At 35.8% G+C, this 26,673-nt stretch overlaps 2 protein-coding genes across 4 annotated transcripts in view; both read left to right on the plus strand.

Annotated features, from left to right (window-relative positions):
* LOC123317890 (vasoactive intestinal polypeptide receptor 1-like) overlaps window positions 1-26,673 on the plus strand; it is a 170,088-nt gene that overhangs the window by 68,252 nt on the left and 75,163 nt on the right. The window lies entirely within an intron of this gene.
* On the plus strand, window positions 16,152-17,803 carry LOC123317908. Its single transcript, XM_044904529.1, has 2 exons — window positions 16,152-16,418; window positions 17,041-17,803. Exons 1-2 carry the CDS (start codon window positions 16,185-16,187, stop codon window positions 17,173-17,175), a joined length of 369 nt encoding a protein of 122 aa, XP_044760464.1. The 5' UTR covers window positions 16,152-16,184; the 3' UTR covers window positions 17,176-17,803.

The following is a 26,673-nucleotide window of genomic DNA, read 5'->3' on the forward strand; positions in this document are numbered from 1 at the left end:
GAAATCCCCGATAAGCCGGCTGATGAACTACTCCGGTTGATTCACAAATAGGAAAAGTGAAAGTGTTCGAAGGTTTGGGTATTTAATCCATTAAACCGCACAGGAACGGAGTGAGTTAACATTCGGGATGATTAATCGTTAAATTTATATCCGAGTTGATTACAAAATTTTTCCGTCTGTATAAATTTTAAATAAAGCAATTCCTGAAAAAAAATTTTAACTGGCTGATCCAGCAAACATCGTCCTGCCATAGTGACAGAATAATTAGGTAGCGGAAGTAAAATGAGTAAAAGGATTCGTCAAATTCCAAAAGTGCCTGATGAAGACGTTTAGGATTTTCAGAAAATTTCAATCATTTATACAGGGCGAGTCGTACAAATATTCTAACAGTAGATTCTCGAGGTCATAAGAAGCACATTTTTCTAAAACCTTTTTTTCCGATTCCGCCCAGATAAAAAGATTTAGAGTTTTCATAATGAGCTATGCCACCCGTGAAAAAACAAAATTACCTTCAGATTAACTAGCTAAATCTGTACCACTACATATCTGAGGAGCTTTTAAACAGAGTTGTATTCAGCCAAAGTATCAATTTTCCGAATGTGGCAGATATTTTTTTTTTAACATCAAATAACTCGAAAACGGCGCATTAGGTATACGAGAAAATATGAGGAATACTTTTATTTTACAAAAAGTTCAAATATTCATTAGATGGCGTCCAATTTAGTTTCAAGAGTTGGGTTCTTTGAATTTTCGATATTTTTATGGTACGTAATGGTCATAATGAGAAAACTAGAAAAAAGTTTTTTTTTTAACAATACTAACCTTCCAGAATTGTATTCAAGGCACGTATGAGTTAGGAGTTAATAGTAGATACGGAGTTTTTTTTTTCACGGCAATTTGAGGTCTTGTCTATGAGTTGCGCGATGAAAAAAAAAGCAGGAAAACACGCTTGATCCACTTCCCCCTGCTAACCCCACTTCACCCCGTCTGAGGGTACCTGAATATAATGCTCACCACAAGAATCGTATTTATATTATGCCGATTTTCATCGTATAGACAGGATGAAGTGTGGTGTTTCATTCTTCGGACCAAAGCTTTTTAATTAATTGCCAACCACTGTGAGGTTCAGAGTGCAATTAAGAATTTTTTTTTTTTTTTGAAAGAATGTTTTTGAAGATTTTTCGAATATCATTTTTCAAATCTATAATAAATATAAATTTCCTGATTCACATGCAAGGAAATTTCAAAATTCCTATTCATAAGTATGAAAGTATAGTAAGAGTAGTAAGTTATCACCTTTATTCATTCATATTTAAAAAATTAATGTAATTCGAGAGAAATCGCTGATTAATGAATAATAGCTAAATATGTTTATAATTGTTTATTGCAAAAAGGACATAGAAATAATAGTTAATAATAATTTGTTTGATTTTATCTTCAAAATTATACACATTCAGTGAGTAGTACGTAGTACCTACACATCAAGATATCAAAAGGTAGCGATCTCAGATTTATCAATTGATATAGTGGATTCTGTTTCCAATAATCATATGAAAATAACAATGTATTATTTTATGCCAACAAAATATTTCAGAATGTCAGATTTTTGAATATCTTCATCGCAAAAGTGCTTTTGACAGACTGACTAACTAAAAAATATCTTTTCTACAGGAGCTTGAAATATACAGGGTGAGTCTTTGAAATATTTTTACAGTAAATTTTTGAGGTTGAAAGAAACACTTTTTTCCCCACTATTTTTTCCGAGTTGGCTCGGTTTAAAAGATACGGGCTGTTGAAAAACCATAAAAAAATTTATTTTTATGTTTTATCTCACAAACAGTTTTATCGTGTAAAAAGAATTTCGAGATATAGTTCTTCATTTATTTGATTAATCCTTTTCAAACTCAATATATCACCCACGTCCTCCAGATTTCTTCATGACGATTACGTTCCATGATAATACCAAAAATTCAACAAACCCAACTCTTGAAACTGATTTAAAAAATAAAAGTATTCTTCATATTTTCTCGTATAATATGCGCCGTTTTCGAGTAATTTGATGTTCAAAAATTAAAAAGTATCTGTGAAATTTGAAAAATTGGGTATTGTGGCTGAATACAAGTCTGTTTAAAAGATCCACAGATGTGTAGTGTCATAGATTCAGCTTATTATTCTGAAGGATATTTTTTTCCAGCTCATTATGAAAACTTAAAATGCCTATATATTTTTATCAGGGGCGAATCGGAAAAACTGGTATAAAAAATGTTTCTTTTGATCTCAAATTTACGGTTAAAATATTCGTACGAGTCAAAGACTCACTCTGTTTGAATATATCAATTTTACGAAACAAATCAAATTTGATTTTATTAATTCATATAAAATAACGAGGTAATTCTGCTTGTTCGTTACTATGGGTTTCCCATCGTTGACGTTCGGTGCATAGAGACATGAAAGAATTCAATTTACTCTTCAATATTTGCGTATTGGGGCAAATACGTGCGGGAAATAAATGGCAGGCGTTTTTACCGCACCGTTTGGGAATGTGACTCTTTGCAATTTGAAATGCTTGCGGGAAAAGGGTTTGCGCACTACGCTTCTAGAACAAACATATTTTCCTAACTATCTCTGACATCATGCCATAGCTAAAATCAGAGAATTATATTAATTATATGGTCATACACTATATTAATGGGTTCATAGAATAACATGACAAATATTGGAACGTTCTCTATGAAATAACGTACTGTTGCATGGGTCCTATCTAGAGGATAATTGTTGAAATTGGAGCGAACAGATCCAATAAACATTCTATTGATTGAGAAGGTTTCATCAATATAAACGCTTTATCGGATTCGCCTAATCACTTTACGGGATGCCCGGACGTCCAATGAGAAACGGTCATCAAATGGTATCTTGAAGAAGGAAATTAACGGGTTTAACACACAATTTAGTCCAACGTTCATTCCGTGATCTTGATGTGGGCGATAGTTCATCAGGCCTGTCTAACTTTATTGATTTATTTGATATGATTTACAAGAAGGGGCTTAAATAATTTCGTGCCTTCTCGCATGAGACAACAAAAATTCCAGTTCCTCCAGATACATTTTCAAAAATGGGTATCTGATAATTCATTATTATAAAAGACAGGAAGTACATAGATATGCTGGGAAGAAATAGTCACGAAAAAATAAAGCAGGGGATCCCTAGTCAAAAAATAGTGTAGGTCTTTCATATATTTTTTTTAGCAGCTCCTGCTTCAATACAGCTCTCTAAAGGTAGAACCTGTAAGCAATCTTTAATTTTTCTTCCAAACTAGAAAACTGACCGAAATGAAATCGAGTAGACCTTCGATGGAAGCGAGAAGGAAATAGAAAAAATTAGTTTGTGTTCCCCTATAATCTCAGCATGATATCCGCCTACCAGGTAAATCTATGGAAAATATAATTCAATTATATACCACACACATTACCTCTACCTATGAAATAAACAAGGTGTTTTCAAAGGTGAGACTTTTTTTCTCGACAGAAGGTAGAAGTCAACAAATTGAGTCATTTAACCAAATATTGTCAGCTCAAGATGGCTGAGCTAGAACCCCTGCATCAGGTCACTTGAAAGATTTGTTGTATCGTGAAAAAAATATGAAAAATTGAAACAGTTTATTGAAAATGCTTATGTTGTCAAAGTGCTTATGTTGTTAAAGTTGCTTACCCTATTTTATCCCATTTTTACTTCGATTGCTGGAGGGTTCGAACAAGAAGAAGATTATGATACCCATTGTGAAAAAATTTTGTGAATAATTCAGACAAAGATTGGCTCGAAAAATTTGGGAAACTGGAAAAACCGAGATAACTAAACGAAATTTAAATTTCGCACGTATCTAGACTACTCTGTATAGATACGTTGACGTTGGTTGACGGTTGACAGATAAACAAGGCGACATCAATGCCAATCGATCTCAATATTGATTTTACGTTCAGCATTCTGATAATCAGTTGATTAATTATTATGAATCTAAGTGATTGTTAAGTATATATGGGTTAACCGCGATTGTGCTTGCCACATTTTTATTATCTTCAAATTTAAACTGAGTTAACCTCCACCCATCAGAAGATGTTACTGTGATAGCGAAACTGGTGTCTTAGTTAAATATTAATATATCAACAATCTACGGGGCTGTCCGTTGAAAATGTACCATGAGGTGTATCCATAGACATAGAGACATGGACTGAGCAATGTTAGCATGAAATTGGCTTTTTTATAAAGAGAGGAATGATCGTCGGGCATTTACCTGTCTCTTTTTTGTTCACATAGAGGTGAGTGTAGACCAATCAAAATTCTAGAAAAAGACAACTGCATGCCTGATGTTCAGTTTCTCTCTGTCACTATTTTTGACCCTATTTCATGCATAGATAGAAAGGGAAGGCACAGTCCATGTCTATATGTCTATGGGTGTATCGAACATCGTAGAGAGAACATTTCCTTGGCAACATGGAACTCGCTGCCGTGTCATGTTGTTGGTGCTCCAAATGTCAACTCTTTCAAAAGTCCACTTGACAGACTCTAAATCATTATGCCTTTTTTCTCTTCGTTGTAGTTTCAATTTCTTACCACTTTGCATGTTTTTTTCTAGAGGGATTATAGGCTTCAGCCTTACAGGAGGTCTAAAGGTAGATCATTTCAAATTAAGGACCAAACTCGAATGAACATTGAAATGGACACTATGGAATTGCATTTCGATTATTCTCGTATTGAAAATTTAGGGAAATACGAAAACCATCTAAAACTAGATTAATAAGGTCACAATGATTTTAAATGTCAAAACTTATCACTATAATTTCGAAATGACTTGATTCCTTGTCAAAAAATTATGTGGGTCCTCCATTTTTTTAGCAGTGCGTCCTTGGATACAGCCTCTTGAAGACGACACCTGAAAAGCAATTTTCATCAGAAACCAGAAAACTGACTGAAATGAAATGGAGCAGACATTCTAAGGGAAAGAAAACGCAACAAAAAAATTTTTTTTTGGTGTCCCTTATAATATGAGCATCATTTCCGCGTACTAGTTAAATTTAAGTACGAAAATAATTTCAGCCTATACGATTAACGCTACATAGTGATAAATTTCTTCATCTCAGAAACCCTTAAATGACCTTATTAGTTCAAAATGAATCAAAATTTATTCTCTCACATGAAAATGAATTATATTTCTACACCATAACAATCATTTGTTCGAACAATTGAAATATTCAAAAAAAGATTTAAAACACCAACACAGAATTATAATTATACCAAATATAGACTAAGAACAACCCAACAACAAGAAGAACACAACTGCCCACAATACCTTAATCAATCTACCAAATGAAAAAAAACATGACAAACTACAAAATATTTAAGAAGAATGTTGGTGGACATTGAACCCTATTGCCTGGAAGGATATTTATGAGATATATATATATATATATATATTTACATCTGGCATACTTTATTGCGTCCTTAGAAAAAGCAACCTTGTTGCGTCTCCCAGAAATACGCTACCTAGGTGGAATCTGATCGAAGTATATTAATCTACGCAAAAAATTACGTAGTTTGGTCGTTTCAGATCTCAAATATCTTTATTAATAAAGAAGTTGATATACGCACATTATTGCGTCCTTTCATGGTCCTACCATTAGTGCGTCCGGCGTATATTTTGTTTTCATATGCAGTACAATGCTGCGTCCGAATTTTATTCAATCTTTCACCATTAGCATATTGTTGCGTCCAGCGTAGTTGCCACATATGTTTTAGAATCTGGTACAGTAGGATTATTCGAACTCGATGACGTGATCGTATTATAACATAGGCTCCACCTCTATATTTATGATGGCTCTCATCCTTAGTTTGTGGACTGCTCACTTGGGGAATCGTATTTCAGAATGTTTCAAACACTCTTTAAGTGTCTTTTTGTCAAGAAGAGCTGTGATGATTATGTAATAATTTTAAAAACGTTATATATTTCATTTTCGTTTTTTTTAATAACGAATGAATGTGAGAGAGTGTTGCTCTGGAGATAACTTGAATTATGAATGCATTAACTGCAGAGTTGTTAGTTTATCCTACGTTTATCCTATGAACAATTTGGCAGTCTGGAGAGTCAACTACTCTCTCAGGGTAGTTAAATGGACGGCGAATGAAATTCTCTAGTTCGATAGAAGAGTTTGAATATGAATCGTAGCCTGCATCCTAGCTCTTCGATATACAAGGACTCTCTTTGCTTATAGAAGGACGAAACCATTGAGCATATCCTCAGTGACTGCCCAGCGGCAGACAAGGTTCGCTCAGGTTGGTTCAAGGGGAACTCATGAACTACTCCTCCTCTGTTATCACCTCTTCCCTTTGGAAGATGGCACTGGAAGTAGAAGTTTAGCTCTTTGAGCTTGTTTGTGTGCCACAATAGACCGCTTTGGTCGCGGTACTCGCGGTAGCAAGTCTGGGGGATTCGACAGATGCGCCGAAAAAACTGTAACTGTAACTCTTCGATACAAAGGATATACTTTCCTCGAATGCAGGAAGACAGGGGTTTCAAAGTTTGCAATACCAACATTATACACAAAAGTTGGAGAAGGAATAATATTATTGAGAGGTCAAGACCCTCTCAAGGGAATAGAAGCTCATCATAAAATCAAAGTCAAAGAGCTGGAGTGCTTTGGAGAAGCTAATATCCGACATATCAATCGATCTTAAGCTAGTAGGAAAATCTATCACGCCAGCAGAACAAAAGATTTTAGAAAGCCATATTAGATAAGCAAAACTGAAGTTTTCATTCGAATATCATATGAGTAAACATATACTTTATATATTTCAAGAGATTGAAAGACCATGACTTGCTGTAAAAATCTTCTGCTTTTCTGGAGTCGGCTGAGCTGATGTCGGAAACGGGAGGATTTGTTCATCAAGATGGAGTGATACTAGATACTAGAATACTAGGTACTAGAATACCTCAACATCTTGCAGGGCTAGCCGTGATCGACGAAAACTCTTATGCACATCTTGTCCGCTTGCAGAATTCATACTTCATCAGTGTATAGAGAGACACAATGCGAATTCCTTACTTCCATCTGAGAGAAGTTTATGGCATAGACAAATAACCAAAGCTCTCATTTGTACCTCCAAAGACCAAAGCAGTTTTTGAGAATGATAAAGCTCGATAAAGTTCTGGCAGAAAAAGAGCTCAAAGAATTTCTTGTGTTGTATTCCCTTCGCTGCCAAAAATAATGTGGTAGTGAACCAAGAACAGAAAAGTGAAAAATACAAAGGATCAATGTTCGAACAGGGGGCTTCATACCCAGGGCATAAAATTTGAATAGTAAATCTGATAATTGAATTTTTAGATCTGAGAACTAATAACGTTACTGAATTGGATATTATTCTGGCCTGCAGAACTCTGGCAGAATGAAGAACTATCTCAAGAACGTGGGGACAACACCTGGTTCTGTCACTAGGGCAAAAAAAGGGGTTCTGGACGTGGCAATGGTCAACGCAGCTTCCAGAAGAAGTGTTAAAGCTTGGGAAATGGTGACCAAACCAACAATCTCTGACCATAGGATAATCGAATATAAAATAACAGATGAGGAACTGATCCACCATTAAGATCCATCTGAAGCAAAACTTACAACAGTTCGAAACTAATTGGCCAAACCTCTCGCATTACGATCTGGAACAAAAAGTCAATCAGGGAATTTTAGAGGCCTTCCACTCCAGTTATCCACCCCCGGAAGTTTGAATAAGTGAGGATGCATCTAATTAATCCTATTCGTGCATGAGCTCATGCCGACGATTTTAAAATCTTTGGTGATATAGGCTCTATTGAAGACTGCGTTTCCTGCAGCGTGCTTTGTGCACTCATTCTTGATTTGGTGTGGCAGAAATCAACCACCATTGAGCATTTTTGAGTGCAATGTCGCCACGTACACCAGGAAGAAGAACTATTTTTTGTATAGTTATAGTCTTGATGGTAGCGTCCTGAGCAAAAAAACGGAGATAAAAGATCTTGGCGTTGTTTTCATCAAAGTTTAACATTTGTTCCTCATGTTAATCATTTACTTGGTACAAGGCCAAGAATGTATGAATTCATCGTGCGTAATAGCAGATATTTTCTGATCCGGAAACCATGATTTTGCTGTTCAATACATTTGTGACGAGCGAACTGGAGTTTGGATGCATTGCTTGGAACCCAATATACGATTGCCATACACATCACAATGACATATATTCCGAGAGCTGGCGACGAAAATCACCAAAAGATTTGTAATGGATCATAATTAAATATGAGTTAGTTTTGATGGTGTATATGAATCAGCACCCACGCTGAAAGGTCAGGTAGTGGAACATCTGACGGCGACGCTCTTTGATTTATATAAAATTACAATCTCCGTACTTTGGGGTGACTGCTGACTGCCTCTCTTCTATTGATTTGTGGTCTGAATATTTTATTCACAAAAAATATATGATATTTGAGCAGTAAATGCAGTTTCATCCAATACAATTCTTTTGAAACAACATCGTCAAGGCAGCAACTTATGTGGTGTACTGACACACCGCGTTTCACTAACGGCCGTTTTCAATAACCTATCCAAGATAAGGGATAGATCGCTATCTCCAGTTTGTCTGCCTATCTATCCTTGTAGTTATCTAACTATGGTTTGCATTTCACAATTATGGTTTGACGTTGTCTATCTCAAGGCAAGGATAGATAGGAATCTACTCAGCTCAGACCACAGAACACTAATATAAGCCTAGTTGCACACACACCGATTTTGGACGGCCGATTTTATATCGGTCGTCCAAATTTCAATAGTGAACCACGTGTGGGAACGGGACCTTGCACATACGCCGACCACTGATCGGTGACGGTAAAATGTCGGTGAGAAACCGTCCAATACCGGCAATATCGGGATGTAGTGGCGTACGTGACTAAGTACACGTTTGTACAAGCACCGATTGTTTACCATTGAACTCAAGTGGGAGTTCTCTCTTGAGTTCAATGTTTTTTACCGACCATTTCAGTCGACATTAGTTGGCTGATCGTTTGGACGGTAAAAATCCGGGTAGTGTGCTAGCAACTGCTACCGATAAAATATCGGCCGATTTTATTCCGGCCGTCCAAAATCGGTGTGTGTGCAACTAGGCTTAGACTTCACATCATTAATTCATTTCTAGCGTTTGAGATACTGGAGTGTATTAGAAACCAGAAAGTGTAAATATTTGAAGATTATGTATAAAAGGTTAATCGTTTGTGTATGACTGCATACCCGCATGCACCGTTTCATTAAAGGAGCTTAATTTCTTAATGTCTTTTTTCCCATAGAGATTCTATGCTTAAACGTCTTTCAATGAAAGGTGAATACGGCAATAAATACATCACAATAATTGTTGGTCGAGATTCTCAACCACGCAATACTTGAAAATGAATTCCTCAACCGTAAGTACCTTCAAATGAAAGCGCCGTTTTTATCTATATTCATTTTTCATTAATTTCAAGTTCTGAGAGCAATGATTTTTTCAGCCTAAATCAAAACCAATTACTAAAGGCCATGCGTTTGGTAGAATTTGTAGCAGCTGCTACCAACAATAAGGGAGATCGGCAACCGAATGCGAAGTTGAGCGAAGCTGAGAGTTTTCAATGCTAAATAATGAGCTACGTCACTCGATTCGTAGCTTGTCGATTATATTAGTACTGAAAATGCTCAGCTTCGCGCAACTTCGCATTCGATGGCCGATCCGCCTTAATTGAAAGAGGTGAGTTGGAGAAGATTGTCCGAATCCTTCAACTCTTCGGTTTCAATTTTTCCACATTGCGCCCTCAAATATGGATTAATTAAATCCAATAATTCACTCACAGCACCTTTGCTCAGTTGAATTCTACATGTGAACTCGTAATCATTCAAAATGATCATGTAATCAGCTCGTGCTTCATGAACTTTTTGTATTATGGTTTCTTCATCGAACTCATCAATCATCTCTAATAATTCCATGTCGCTGTCGTCGCTACCCAAATAATCCATTTTTCAAAGTTAATTGCAATTCAATTGTCAAGAAAACAGCACTGAAGTGCACCCTGATAACAATTTCCAACTCTTATCTCTACCCCTTACTGCTCGAACTCGACAGATCAAAAAACTGAACTATCGGAGATCCTTTTTTCAATCGATGGTTTACTTCAAATTTTTTTGAAACGCTTGTAGGCGCATATATAATGAAAGTTCCTATCTCTGTTTGTCTATCTGACCTCATTTCAGAGGAAGGGATAGATCGCTGGGGCCAGTAAGAATCGCTATCTGCAGATAGAATATTGAAACGTAAACAAGCACAAAAGGACAGATCGGTCTATCCCTAGTATCCCCGTTTCGATGGATAGATAGGTTGTTGAAAACGGCCGTAAAATGAGATCTGACCACTTTTTCAAGTTTTCTGTTCTATGAACTAGTGACAATTTTTAATCATTACAAAATACTTGTAGAGTGTGTTGTAATTTCATATACCTCTACATCAAAGCGCGTCGCCGCTAGGTGTTCCACTACCTGACCTTGAGAGTGGGTGCTGACTTATGTACACCCCCAATACTAAATCATATTAAATTATGCGCCAGTACAAAACTTTTGCCGAATTTCGTTGCCAGCTCTCGGACTAATGGAGGCTGTTCAGAGAAGTTTTTTCGAGAAAGATCATGCTGTTTTGTTGAATAAATTCGGTGCAGTTAAGCTTGATGTCAGAAAGGGCGTTGTTTGTTTGAGATTCCTTCATGGGTCCTTGAATGGCACATCTACTCGCTAGAGTAGGATTTCATGTAGGACGCCCAAGTTCTAGACCCGTACGCTTGTTCAATCTTACTACGCCCAGAACAAATATATTGTTTCAGTCATCTGTGTACAATATGATTTTTTCTAAATTCAATCAGATCTCGCATCTCTGTGATATACACTTTGACAGACAGTCATTATTAATTAATATATTACAAGGACACTACATATATACAAGAGTTTACATAATTTGTAGAACTTTTTAATTTTTGTGGTAATGTCACTTCTAATCCCACAGCACTCAGAATTCAAAAGGTCATGGCAAAAGCATTAATCAACCCCACATTATCGCTCAATAAGCCAGACGGATAATTCACCGAAGGAGAACAGGAACAATCTTTCAGTTTTCCCAAAACAACCTTCACAGGTAGTAAACCCATAACTAGAATCGATACAGCAATATAGACCAAGAATCCTCGTAAGGAAGATTGGGATATTTAAAAGACGATGTTTCGAGTGGGCAATGAACACCTTCAATCTATATAGATCACCAGAAGTGTAAAGAAAAATCCTAGAAGAGATTCGTCTTCATTTTCTGAAGATAACCAGAAGCTGCTTAGAATGAGTCATATACACAGAAAATGGGGAAGGACAAAAGTTCCCTCCACACCAAAATGGGAACCCACAATCTTCAAGAACAATTAATTCAACATCGTTCCTATTGAAGACGATGAAGAAAGTAGTAGATAACAACATAAGAACATAGAATCTGGAGAATACACAAATTCACAAATGCCAGATGGCCTACAGGACGACCGATCAACAAAAACTGCTCTGTATGACCTTATGACTCTATAGCTAGGTTCCTGGTCCCTCGGGAACTAAAGGAAATGAAGAGGCAAATACACTTGCCTCTAGCAACAAGGGAAGTCGACGTTTATTCATCCAGTGGAATAAAAAATTCTCAATTCATAAGTGAAATGAGATGACATAAGCATAAGCGGATAAAGCGATATGTCAATTTATAAATCCGACAATTCTCTGGAAAGTGTAATCGTTTGATTTCTAATCGAAGTGGAATAAAATTCACGTGAGTTTTAAGTTTTTTTCATTCGAAAAAATAATAATGGCAATATCAGTTGAAAAACACTATAAGGGCACTTCAATCGGACCTGCTATTGCTCTAGAGACAGAATCCAATTCTTCACCTAACAGATTTTCGGGATGACCTTGGAGCCTAGGAAGCTAAATAATTTCAGTTGTGCAAATACAACTTGGTTTACTTGTATACACAGTTGCCAGATTTAGGACGCAACATTATGCGTCGTGTGAAAGATGTATATTGACTGTATATCAGTTTTCATCATTTGAAGCGCCCCCGAAGCGGAATTTGCGTGAACTAAAAATATACTTTAGGTTTCATGAGAAGCACTTTACTGCGTCTGGAGATATGTTTTTCAACATAGAATAACTCTTTTATCAAAAGATGAATGAAATCTATAGTTGTTCCAAAGATAGCTCTCGACGTCCTTCACGATTTGCGACCACCCCTGTCGTTGAATCTCTCGAAATACCAGAGAAAACTTTGAAAAACAATGCTGCGTCCGCTATACGGACGCAGTATTATTCAGGACGCAATAGTGTATGGCCCAAAGACAATGTATGGACGCAACATAGTATGCTGGATAAATATATATATATATATATATATATATATATATATATATATATATATATATATATATATATATATATATATATATATATATATATATTTACATCTGGCATACTTTATTGCGTCCTTTCAAAAAGCAACCTTATTGCGTCTCCCAGAAATACGCTACCTAGGTGGAATCTGATCGAAGTATATTAATCTACGCAAAAAATTACGTAGTTTGGTCGTTTCAGATCTCAAATATCTTTATTAATAAAGAAGTTGATATACGCACATTATTGCGTCCTTTCATGGTCCTACCATTAGTGCGTCCGGCGTATATTTTGTTTTCATATGTAGCACAATGCTGCGTCCGAATTTTATTCAATCTTTCACCATTAGCATGTTGTTGCGTCCAGCGTACTGGCCACATATGTTTCAGAATCTGGTACAGTAGGATTATTCGAACTCGATGACGTGATGGTATTATAACATTGGCTCCAGTTATTACAACTTTCATCTTTCAAAACACCTCTATATTTATGATGGCTATCATCCTTAGTTTGTGGACTGCTCACTTGGGGAATCGTATTTCAGAATGTTTCAAACACTATTTAAGTGTCTTTTTGTCAAGAAGAGCTTTAGTGATTATGCAATAGTTTTAAAAACATTATATATTTCATTTTCGTTTTTTTTTTTAATAACAAATGAATGTGAGAGAGTGGTGCTCTGGAGATAACTTAAATTAGGAATGCATTAACTGCACAGTTGTTAGTTTATCCTACGTTTATCCTACGAACAATTTGGCAGTCTGGAGAGTCAACTACTCTCTCAGGGTAGTTAAATGGACGGCGAATAAAATTCTCGAATTCGATAGAAGAGTTTGAATATGAATCGTAGCCTTCATCCTAGCTCTTCGATATACAAGGACTCCCTTTGCTTATAGGAGGACGAAACCATTGAGCATATCCTCAGTGACTGCCCAGCGACAGACAAGGTTCGCTCAGGCTGCTTCTAGGGGAACTCATGAACTACTCCTCCTCTGTTATCACCTCTTCCCTTTGGAAGATGGCACTGGAGGTAGAAGTTTAGCTCTTTGAGCTTGTTTGTGTGCCACAATAGACCGCTTTGGTCGCGGTAGCAGGTCTGGGGGATTCGACAGATGCGCCGAACAAACTGTAACTGTAACTCTTCGATACAAAGGATATACTTTCCTCGAATGCAGGAAGACAGGGGTTTCAAAGTTTGCAATACCAACATTATACACAAAAGTTGGAAATGGAATAAGATTATTGAGAGGTCAAGACCCACTCAAGGGAATAGTAGCTCATCATAAAATCAAAGTCAAAGAGCTGGAGTGCTTTGGAGAAACTAATATCCGACATATGAATGGATCTTAAGCTAGTAGGAAAATCTATCACGCCAGCAGAACAAAAGATATTAGAAAGCCAGATTAGACAAGCAAAACTGAAGTTTTCATTCTATTATCATATGAGTAAACATATACTTTATATATTTCAAGAGATTGAAAGACCATGACTTGCTATAAAAATCCTCTTCTGCTTTTCTGGAGTCGGCTGAGCTGATGTCGGAAACCGGAGGATTTGTTCATCAAGATGGAGTGATACTATAGATACTAGAATATCAGGTAGTATAAGAAGAATATAATGCAAGTGGTCACCTCAACATCTTGCAGGGCTAGCCGTGATCGACGAAAACTCTTATGCACATCTTGTCCGCTTGCAGAATTCATACTTTATCAGGGTATATAGAGAGACACAATGCGAATTCCTTACTTCCATCTGAGAGAAGTTTATGGCATAGACAAATAACCAATACTCTCATTTGTACCTCCAAAGACCAAAGCAGTTTTTGAGAATGATAAAGCTCGCATATATTGCAATTAGGCTTTTTCAACAACTTGGCATATGCCAAGTTGTTGAAAAAGCGTGTATATACACGTACTAAAGCTCGATAAAGTTCTGCCAGAAAAATAACTCAAAGAATTTCTTGTGTTGTATTCCCTTCGCTGCCAAAAATAATGTGGTAGTGAACGAAGAACAGAAAAGTGAAAAATACAAAGGATCAATGTTCGAACAGGGGGCTTCATACCCAGGGCATAAAGTTTGAATGGTAAATCTGATTGATGAATTTTTAGATCTGAGAACGTTACTGAATTGGAGATTATTCTGGCCTGCAGAACTCTGGCAGAATGAAGAACTATCTCAAGAACGTGGGGACAACACCTGGTTCTGTCACTAGGGCAAGAAAAGGGGTTTTGGACGTGACAATGGTCAACGCAGCTTCCAGAAGAAGTGTTAAAGCTTGGGAAATGGTGACCAAACCATCAATCTCTGACCATAGGATAATCGAATATAAAATAACAGAAGAGGAACTGATCCACCATTAAGATCCATCTGAAGCAAAACTTACAACAGTTCGAAACTAATTGGCCAAACCTCTCGCATTACGATCTGGAACAAAAAGTCGATCAGGGATATTTAGAGGCCTTCCACTCCAGTTATCCACTCCCGGAAGTTTGAACAAGTGAGAATGCATCTAATTAATCCTATTCGTGCATGGGCTCATGCTGACGATTTTAAAATCTTTGGTGATATAGAACTAGTGACAATTTTCAATCATTACAAAATACTTGTAGAGTGTGTTGTAATTTCATTATCGAGAGCATATGCGTGGCGAGTAGACGTGCGAATGCTGGGCTCCAGTTAAATGGTAGAATTTTACTATCACGAACAACTCAGAGGTGAAAACTTAATATCAACATAACACAAAAATTGTCCAAGTAATACGGAAAATGGTTTTAACACGGGAAATGAGGGATGAATTAGAATCGGCTGTGAATAACGCTGTCCATAAATGCCTTACCAGTGATGCAGTCATAAAAACGATTGTAAACAACGTGTCCGAAGCGATAATGAAAACAATGGAAACGAAGTTAGCTGAAATGGAAAAATCCGTCAACACTATACATGATAAATTATCGAGTATGAAAGAGGAATATGATTATAAAATTTCTGAACTGAAAACCGAAACTGAAATTGCCAAGTCGGAAAAAAACACTTTACAAAAGAAGTTCGATCAAATGGATCAATTCTCAAGGAGGTCAAACCTAAGAATTTTGAATTTCGAAGAGAATCCGAGTGAACAAATCAGGGAAGAAGTAATAAAGTTGATGAATACAAAATTGGCTATCAATCTAACCCATAAAGACATCGACATATGTTACAGAGTGGGAAAGAAAAATGAAGGAAAGGCAAGAGGAGTCTTCATCAAACTACATGACTATATGGTTAAGCACAAAATCTATAACAAAAAGAGAATGCTAAAAGGGACTGGAATCATTATAAGGGAGGATTTAACAGGTCCTAGAATGGAATTGCTGGGCATGGCTGTTGACAAATATGGTATGCGAAACGTCTGGACTGATTCTGGTAGAATATTTATAAATAAGGATAATAAGTTACACAAGATAATATCTAAAGATGAGTTAATGAACTTACTGTAATTTTTTGTAATTTCTTGTACTAAAGAGGGCACTTATATTTTCAGTAAAAAAGATGTTGTGTTTTCTGTTCCCTGAGATTAGATGTGTTTTTTTTTTTTTTTTTTTTTTTTTTTTTTTTTTTTTTTTTTTTATTTCTCATATTTTGCTGGAGTTTAGTACTATTCGCCCCAGAAACAATTGTATTTTGATACTTTTTTTTTTAAATTTTTTGTTTTTCTGAGGAATGTTGGACATTTTGGATACATTGGATAGTTATGAGGAAGTTATTACGAAGACAAGTCCTAGTTTACACGATTATTTTGCGGGAAGAGACAGCAGGTTGGCGGGTGCATTGGGTGTTATACATTTTAATATTCGGAGTCTGAGGAAGCATTTTGATGAATTGCTCGTATACTTGGAGAGAAACTTGAATAATTTGGATGTCATAGTCCTGTCGGAAACATGGAATCTTGATTCGGTAAGTGAGTTCACAATACCAAATTATACGATTTATTACAACGAATCGAAAGCAAATCAAAGTGATGGTCTTGTAGTTTATATAAGGAACTCCCTAACATCAAATGTTCAAATTATCTCTTTGGCCGAAACTAAGCTCCTGAGAATAACTTTCGATATCAATGATAGAAATAAACAGACGAAATGTGGAATTACAGCATCTTATCGCCCCCCATCAATTGATGTACGAACCTACTTAGATGATTTAGATAGATATTTCTCTACTTTGAAATGGGAACCGATGGAGTTGTTTTTAGGGGACATTAATGTAGATTTGCTAGACAAAGTTTCTATAAATACAAATGGTTATAAAAACATAATGAGCCAAAATGGGTTCGTTTCAACCATCAATAAACCAACGAGGGTAACAAAAGACTCGGCAACAACAATTGACCATATTTTTATCAGACAAGCTAACTATCTACTGAACAAGATTGAACTCGACCCACTCGTTGTACATAGTAGTATAACAGATCACTATTCGACGCTCATTATGATATCACGACTAACCACAGCTAACGTTACACCCAATATAACACACAGATACAATATAATCAATTATAATAAACTGAGATCAATTTTAGAGGTGGAAAGATGGAGCGAGATTTTATCGTGTAAAGAGACACAGAGAGGTTATAGTGTCTTTGTTGATGTGTTGGGGAAACATATCGCTGAGTCAACTGAAACAATGCTACGCAAGAAAGGTAGAAACAAGCTGAAGCCGTGGATAACAGAGGGGTTGGTGAAGTCGATTCATACCAGGGATCAGATGAAGAGGAAATTTCTGAGGTCTCCTACACCTGAACTCGAACTGGAGTTTAAAAAATATAGGAATAAACTCAATAGTCTAATAAAATTTACGAAAGATAATTATTATAAAAATAAACTGGATGCATGTGATAATTGTGGGCAATCCTGGAAAATAATTAATGAAATTTCAAATTATAAACCAAAAAAAAGTAATAATGTTGAGAATGTTTCTTTATTAGAGCATGGTGATAAAGTCATTACAGATAATGAAGAAAAAGCGAATTATTTCAATGATTACTTCATCAATGTTGGAAAAAAAATGGCCAACAGAATTGAAAAGTGTGAGTTACCTGAAAATTTTTTAAAAAAATCTACAGTGGCCTCATCGTTGTTCCTTCGACCTGTTGATGAGAACGAAATAATTTTGGCAATATCGAAACTCAAAAATAATTGTGCACCGGGCCCTGACGGAATCACTACAACCGTCATAAAAAGCATTCATGAATACATAGTAACACCACTAACACATATCATTAACCTATGCTACACAAATGGCAATATGCCAACACAGTGGAAAGAGTCTAATGTAACGCCTATTTACAAGGCTGGAAATCGTAATAATGTTGAAAATTATCGACCAATATCAGTGATTAACAGCTTTGCAAAAATTTTTGAACAGACCATCAAAGTGAGGTTGATCGAATTTTTTGATAAACATCATGTAATCACTCCACAGCAATTTGGATTTGTCAGCGGTTCCAGTACGGAAGATGCTGTTTTAGATTTCATAAAATATACCGTTGAGGCTTTGGATGAGTCGTCGAAGTGCTTGGCTGTATTCGTGGACCTGGCGAAGGCCTTCGACACTGTGTCACACTCTCTCCTGTTAAATAAACTTTCTGATTGTGGTGTAAGGGGCCATACATTGAAACTATTTGAAGATTATTTGTTCCAAAGAAAGCAGAGGGTAAAAATTGGAGATAAATTCAGCACATCATCTTTTGTCACTGGTGGAGTACCACAGGGGACAGTTTTAGGCCCCATCTTGTTTCTGGTTTACATCAATAGCCTAACTCAGATAGTGAATTTCCAAGGACATATTGTATGTTATGCAGATGATACAGCCATAGTATTCAAGGGAAAATCTTGGAAAGAAGTACATAATAATGCTGAGACTAATATGCAGAAATTTCAATGCTGGTTGAATAATAACCTGTTAAGTATGAATATGGATAAAACAAAGTACATGGAATTTTCTCTGATATCTAGCGAACATCCTACTGAGATGAAATTTCACATACATAAAAATACTTGTAATAAAAAAGATGGAAATAATTGCTCCTGTCCTTCTATAGAAAAAGCTGAAACTGTTAGGTATCTGGGAATTTTGATTGATCATCACTTGCGATGGGATAAACAGACTTCCAATGTTGCTGAAAGATTGCGACTTCTCCTCTATAAATTCTATAGGCTAAGAGATATTCTTTCTAGAAAAAACTTATTAACTGTATACAAAGCTCTGGCTGAGTCAATTCTACAATATTGCATTATGGTGTGGGGTGGTACTTTCGACAACTCATTAAGGCATTTACAAACAACCCAGAATTCAATAGTTAAAATCATATTTAGGAAAGAAAGGCTTTTTCCAACTGACCAACTGTACCTAGAGACAGGGATACTCAATGTGAGATCTATATATAGTTATCAATGCTTAAAATGGATGTTCTCGAATATGAATAAGTACAACATTATCACAGTTAAAACAACCAGATCTACTGAAAACCGAAATGTTGGTATCCCCCTCTTCAGAAAGGCACATACACAGCGTTTCCTCCTTTACTTTGGTCCAAAGCTGTATAACCTGCTTCCTGCACATCTGAGAAATGTGAGCAACTTCAGGCAGATCAAAACGGACCTCAAAAGCTATATCATAAGTAATCCTTCGATTTTTGATATTTTCTAGACGATCGTGATGAACTTTCTTTCTTTTCTCCTTTGCGCCCACCCCTCCTTTCTGCTGTCTCTTCTATTTTTCTAAGTTGTTGAAGAGTAATTGTTTTCCTTTTGTTTCTTTTATAAAAATATGCCACATGTATTGAATGCAGCTCATCCAAGGGCGAGTGAGGGGCACAATACAGGCAATATGCCTAGGTGCATTTCACCGTCCGGGATGGTGTGAACATTTATCGTTTATATTAAAAGCTTTTTCTGTACACACACGGAAACAAATAAATGTTATTATTATTATTATTATTATTATTATATACCTACATCACAGCGCGTCGCCGCTAGGTGTTCCACTACCTGACCTTGAGAGTGGGTGCTGACTTATGTACACCCTCAATACTAAATCATATTAAATTATGCTCCAGTACAAAACTTTTGCCGAATTTCGTTGCCAGCTCTCGGAATAATGGAGGCTGTTCAGAGAAGTTTTTTCGAGTAAGATCATGCTGTTTTGTTGAATAAATTCGGTGCAGTTAAGCTTGATGTCAGGAAGGGCGTTGTTTGTTTGAGGTGGCACATCTACTCGCTAGAGTAGGATTTCATGTAGGACGCCCAAGTTCTAGACCCGTACTCTTGTTCAACCTTACTACGCCCAGAACAAATATATTGTTTCAGTCATCTGTGTACATTATGATTTGTTCTAAATTCAATCAGATCTCGCATCTCTGTGATATACACTTCGACAGACAGTCCTTATTAATTAATATATTACAAGGACACTACATATATACAAGAGTTTACATAATTTGTAGAACTTTTTAATTTTTGTGGCAATGCCACTTCTAATCCCACAGCACTCAGAATAAAAAAGGTCATGGCAAAAGGAGTAATCAACCCCGCAATATCGCTCAATAAGCCAGACGGATAATTCACCGAAGGAGAACAGAAACGATCTTTCAGTTTTCCCAAAACAACCTTCACAGGTAGTAAACCCATAACTAGAATCGATACAGCAATATAGACCAAGTATCCTCGTAAGGAAGATTGGGATATTTAAAAGACGATGTTTGGAGTGGGCAATGAACACCTTCAATCTATATAGATCACCAGAAGTGTAAAGAAAAATGCTAGAAGAGATTCGTCTTCATCTTCCCAGATAACCAGAAGCTGCTTTGAATGTGTAATATACACAGAAAATGGAGAAGGACAAACAGAAAATGGAGAAGGACAAAAGTTTCCTTCACACCAAAATGGGGACCCACAATCTTCAAGAACAATTAATTTCTATTGAAGACGATGAAGAAAGTAGTAGATAACAACATAAGAACATAGAATCTGGAGAATACACCAATTCACAAATGCCAGATGGTCTACAGGACGACCGATCAACAAAAACTGCTCTGTATAGCTAGGTTCCTGGTCCCTCGAGAACTAAAGGAAATGAAGAGGCAAATACACTTGCCTCTAGCAACAAGGGAAGTTGACGTTTATTCATCCAGTGGAATAAAAAATTTTTAATTCACAAGTGAAATGAGATGACATAAGTATAAGCGGATAAAGCGATACCTTTCATGTCAATTTATAAATCCGATAATTCTCTGGAAAGTGTTATCGTTTGATTTCTAATTGAAGTGGAATAAAATTCAGGCGAGTTATAATTTTCTTTCATTCGAAAAAATAATAATGACAATATCAGTTAAAAGAACACCATAAGGGCACTTCAATCGGAGCTGCTATTGCTCTAGAGACAAAATCCAATTCTTCAACTAACAGACTTTCGGGATGACCTTGGAGCCTAGGAAGCTAAATCATTTCAGTTGTGCAAATACAACTTGGTTTACTTGTATACACAGTTGCCAGATTTAGGACGCAACATTATGCGTCGTGTGAAAGATGTATATTGACTGTATATCAGTTTTCATCATTTGAAGCGCCCCCGAAGCGGAATTTGCGTGAACTAAAAATATACTTTAGGTTTCATGAGAAGCACTTTACTGCGTCTGGAGATGTGTTTTTCAACATAGAATAACTCTTTTATCAATAGATGAATGAAATCTATAGTTGTTCCAAAGATAGTTCTCGACGTCCTTCTTGATTTGCGACCACCCCTGTCATTGAATCCCTCGAAATACCAGAGAAAACTTTGAAAAACAATGCTGCGTCCGGTATACGGACGCAGTATTATTCAGGACGCAATAGTGTATGGCCCAAAGACAATGTATGGACGCAACATAGTATGCTGGATATATATATATATATATATATATATATATATATATATATATATATATATATATATATATATATATATATATATATATATATATATATATATATATTTTTTTTTTTTTTTTTTTTCACTATTTCATTTCCTTTCATTTTGTGAACACAAAGCGATTCTGAAATAAAGAGTATTATCTATCTATCTATATATACATTTCACGCTATATACATATGTAATTATTGATACATTTTTTCAAAAATCCTTGTAAATAACAGGAGATATTATTTGTTCGAAATGAAACAAGAAATAATTTTTCAGTAGTATAGGTATAATATGAAGTTGTGGCTTTTTCTTCCCCTTGCAAAAATTTTTCAGTTGAACATCATCGAAGAACTTTTCGAGCTCAACAAAATTGTATTATTTTCCTCTATCTCTATTAGTTTCCTCAACGTCGACCATGAAAGCCTGAAATCAACGGCTGAATAACTAACTACTTGTTTTTGGAAAAATCGATATTCTCTTCCTTATGTAGTAATTAATTTTACGCGAAAGTCACCTGGAATAAATCCTCTTCAGAATCGGACATCTCCTTCCGTAGTTATCTAAAGACGAATAAAAGAACTAACAAACACAAGGACTTTCACATTTATAATATATGAAAAAGGATCACGCCTAAACAATGAGGCGATGAATACAATAATGAGAATCAATTCAGATGCATACCACCCGCTGATATGAATATCAACAAATGTTACGATCTGAATTGAACTAGCCAATTTGCCATCGTCAGGGCCCCAAATGGAGTACGCTCCATCGAACAAAAGCAGATCCTGAACATGGTTTCGGTCTCATTTGACCTCGTCAGAGTGTTACTGGCTGGTACTCAGTAGCGCTTGCCAGAATTGAATAAGGGTCCATCAATTCCAAACGTTCTCCACCGAAGAAAAAGCTATGTTGCTTGCGAAACCATGGTCAGCATCTGCTTTTCTTCGATGGAGGGTATTCCATTTGGGGCCCTGACGATGGCAAATTGGCTAGTTCAATTCAGATCGTAACGATTGTTGATATTCATATCAGCAGGTGGTATGCATCTGAATTAATTCATATTAATTTATTATATATTCCACACTGAAAAATAACATCAAGCACAATCAAACACTGTATTTGTCGCTTAGGAATAACGTGGCCTGCTATTGTTGAAAGAATTTTCAAAATCGGCTCTGTAGTTCCACAAACGTTACCTATTTATGATATTTGTGTAGAAAGAAGATTGCAGTTGAATGAAAGAATCGCCTCTCTCCTGCCAACAAATTTCTGTATGAAACTAATCAAAATTCAACAAAACAAACTCAAACACGTCATTATGCCATAATGTTTCGATATGTTTCCTAACCTTATTCAATATTCTGGCAGGAGAATATACGAAAAAATCAATTGCATCATTAGTTATCCATGGTGGACCTATTTAGGTTGAGACCCTGTATTTTATTTCAATAACTGCCTAATCCTGTATCATGACTTATCGGAACACTTTTTTTATGCAAAACGTTTAGGGAGTAAAATCTAAATTCTGACAAGAATGAACGGACGATGTGATTCATTCGTATCAAACCACATACAATCATTCCCCCAAATAAACCCTTTACGGCCTGACACACGATCCCGAATTTATAGGTTGTTCTATACAAAACGGAGCAGAGATAAATTGTACCATAACTTCGTGTCCTTATTGGATTAGATAACATTCACGTGGGCATCATTCATTCTAATGATAACTCCTAACAGGTCCATGGAGGAATTTTGTTTGTTTTGATAAATCAGCAACATTTTCAGACCGTTCATTTCGTCATTGTAAATTTGCTAATTACCTCGCTCATCCAGGGTTCGGAAGCTGATCGATATTGATGAACCCAGGCATACGTCTGAAATTCTAAAAGATAATGAAAAAAAAGCGAACATCAGAATAACATAAAAATATTGGAACACGAATGGGCGGAAAGGACAAGTTTAGTGTTTTTTTCTTCGATTAAGCAAGGGTATTAATCAGACTTCTGCTAGGTAGACTAAAACTAACGTAGTGGTTAGCCTCTTGATCGATTTGTTCCGACTTGCACATCGTGCTGAAGTTTTTGTGTTAATTCTGTTCGGATATCACTTCTGATGATTGTTGTTTCGATAAGCAAGCTACCTACTTATTTTAATCTTTCCACAAGCGTCTACTCTTGTAAATTCTCATTCTTCTACTAGGTTATGATCTACTAGAAAGAGTTCCTCCGCAATCAGAGTGGTTTCTGTTTCCTCTGTTTATTAACGTTGTACTATGCCACGAGTTCCCACGAAACTAGGACTTGCAACATTTTCGATTATATCTTCAATTATGAATTTTTCGCCATTTCCTTTTTTCTACCATTCACTGGGTAATGTCTAGCCATCGCTGCCTTCGTTTTGTACATGGTTTGCTTGATATGGTTTTTCCAAATCGGTAAGTTGGTTTATCCACCCAATTTTTTAGTTTTTTGGTCTCTCCCCATAATATATAGGAATATAAGGTATTTTCAAACTAGTAGTTCCATTTTTATTGAACACTATCAACACATATGGTGGTTTCCAACGTCAGGCTAAGGTTGAATTCTTAGCTAAATAATTTTTGCAGTAGGATTTGTATAAAAGGTACTTGAAATGTATTGCAGCACTCAACATTAATAGTGAAGGCGTCTAAATTGCAAAATGTTAACAATTTCTGGTTATACAATTTGTGCGAATACCGCATATGATAATCATACAGGGTGTTTCATCATAAACTAGACAAATATATATATACATATATAACCAGTAAAAGACATCAGGAAAATAATTTTTGTTCAACGTCATTTTTGAGCAATATCCTAATGAGGTGGTCAGTTCTGTAGAAACCTTAGAAACATATGAGTATTTTTGGGTGCCCAGTTCACAAAAGGTGAAGAACTCCAATAACAAATTTACAAAATGGCGGAAAATCTGCAATGTTTGTGATTTTTTTCTCGGTTGTCAAATTGAATTTCTGGATTAAAACAATATTCGAAGAATTTCTGTGAAAAAAATGTTTCATATATCGAACACAACTATTTCTTCACCTGTCTACAGCAAAAAAAATTCACCCTAAATTTTTGAAATATTTCATTATTTTATTTTCTCTTATACCTTCTATTATTCCGAGTATTATTCGAACCGGTGTCCTCTTATACATAAACATGAATATGAAAACAGAATCGAGATATATTGAACTATTTCATTACTGCAAGCATCCAAATGTCTCGTTTGCACAATTAAGTTTAATTGAAATTTTTTTTTTTATAATTTCATATAACTATCTGGAATGTTTCGACAGCCCAATTTAAAAATTGTTGGTCTCTAAGCCCAAACATTTTTTAAATATGTTAAATTATTTATAATTCAACATATTACTCAAAGAAAACTTGTTTTAGTACCCGATGCAGGGAGCTCTGAATGAATGAATGAAATAGAGGTAAGTTGACTGTTTCTTCCCTTTCGTAAAGTAATTATTAAATTTTCGGCCAAGTTATTCAGTTCAACACACTATACTGGTAATTTTCATTCTCGATGAGTACAGAATTTTTAAAATACTCTATGTATCAATCATTTATATCACGTCCTATTTGCATTTGATTTCAGTATTATATTTTCCATTTTTTAACTTTTTTTTTCATGAAACTCACAATCATTCAACAAATATTCGAACGAGTAACATTCAACAAATAATTATTTTCGATCTATTTACCTTTCCAGCCTTTTCATTATTGTAAAACTACTCGATAATTTGCTGTTTCCAACTAATTTCCCGATATTCGAATAATCATGTGCAAGTGTATTTTCAATTTACGTGCCTCCTCAATAGTTTTAACAAAATAATCCGAGCACTACGTCACTGAAAATTGTAGGCACAGATAACAAATAGTGTATGCCGAAACCGCAAAAGCAACGTATTGTTATCCTTTTCTAGCCCCTTGTTTGAGAATTCATTGTGGGCTTCATAATTATGAATGGATATTATGAATGGAATACTGGGTCTATTAATTTCTCTTTCTATGTCATTGGGATGTACTATTAAATTCTGTGAGTTACAGTTGCTTGGTAACGAAAGTTAGCTAAGTTAGCCGAGAGTTCCACTCTCAATAAGGTTTCAGGAAAAAATTATCATCTGGAATATTTCCACAGCCCAATTTGAGCCTGAAAACCCAACAAGTTCTTTTTTTCAAATTATGTAAGAGGTCCCTAACGAGACATTTGGACGGCTGCAGTAAAGAAACCGTTTGATATTTCTGGATCCAGTTTTCATATTCCTGTTAGGTATAAAAGGAAGTACAATCGTGGAACATCTCAACAATTTCGGGTTAATTTTCGTTTTTAGCTGTAGACATGTAAAGAAAATTGCGTTCGATTTATGAAAAAATCTACAAGCGTGCGCGTTCAACCCTTTTCCGCAAGCATTTTCAAGGTGTACCTTGAAAATGTCTCTTTATTGTAATAAAGAGTCCGATTCTTGGTGAAGAGACATTTTTTAGGAAATTTTATGCTCTTTGAGAATCTCCTTCCAGATTTTGAATATTTCGGATACCTCTTGAGATATTTGTCGATAACTTAACAACATTTTACAAACTTCATTGGGTCATATTGGTTTCGGACTAAAAAACCACTAATCGAATGATGCCTCAATCATTATTGCCCGATCATCCTAATTGGAACTTCATAAAAATGGTCTTGTTGACCAACTATAATATCGCTTGAAAACAAATCAGCGTGGATTCGTCAATCAAGCGTTGATTCCTTGACCAATCTTCGTGAAACCGGGCATTAGTAATTCTGTTGCCGAATAACAAGAATAATATTCCTTTTAACTCCTCCGTCAATAATCACAAATCTAAGGTAGGTTCAACCTTAGGTCATACCGTTGACTATTCAGAATACTCAATGGTCCTTGAGATTCCTTAAGAGGGGTCTACACCGTTTTAGTGGTTAGTTCAAAAAGGGAAAATGAATATCATACTTCAGGAACCACTGATTTATATGGGGTTTTCATTATAATTCAATTAAATCAGTTCGTCAGAAAGTCAGAAATTTTTCAATTCGACGAACGGAAATTTTTTTTTTTTTCATTGGAGAACAGATATTTATTCATGTTATTAACATTCCGAGGTGCAATTATCTCTTCTATGAATTTCCACATGAAGAAATTTCTCGAAGTCTCGCCATTGGCTACAATTCGTATCCTGGTGAAATTGAAAAAGAAACGTTCGTT

Source organism: Coccinella septempunctata, chromosome 1, assembly GCF_907165205.1.
Source record: "Coccinella septempunctata chromosome 1, icCocSept1.1, whole genome shotgun sequence".
Taxonomy (NCBI): domain Eukaryota; kingdom Metazoa; phylum Arthropoda; class Insecta; order Coleoptera; family Coccinellidae; genus Coccinella; species Coccinella septempunctata.

Coding starts and splice junctions, on each gene's coding strand:
- LOC123317908 (XM_044904529.1), top strand. CDS start 16,185: ATGTTGGACATTTTGGATACATTGGATAGTTATGAGGAAGTTATTACG. Junction 16,419..17,040: donor AAACATGGAATCTTGATTCG/GTAAGTGAGTTC, acceptor GATCAATTTTAG/AGGTGGAAAGATGGAGCGAG.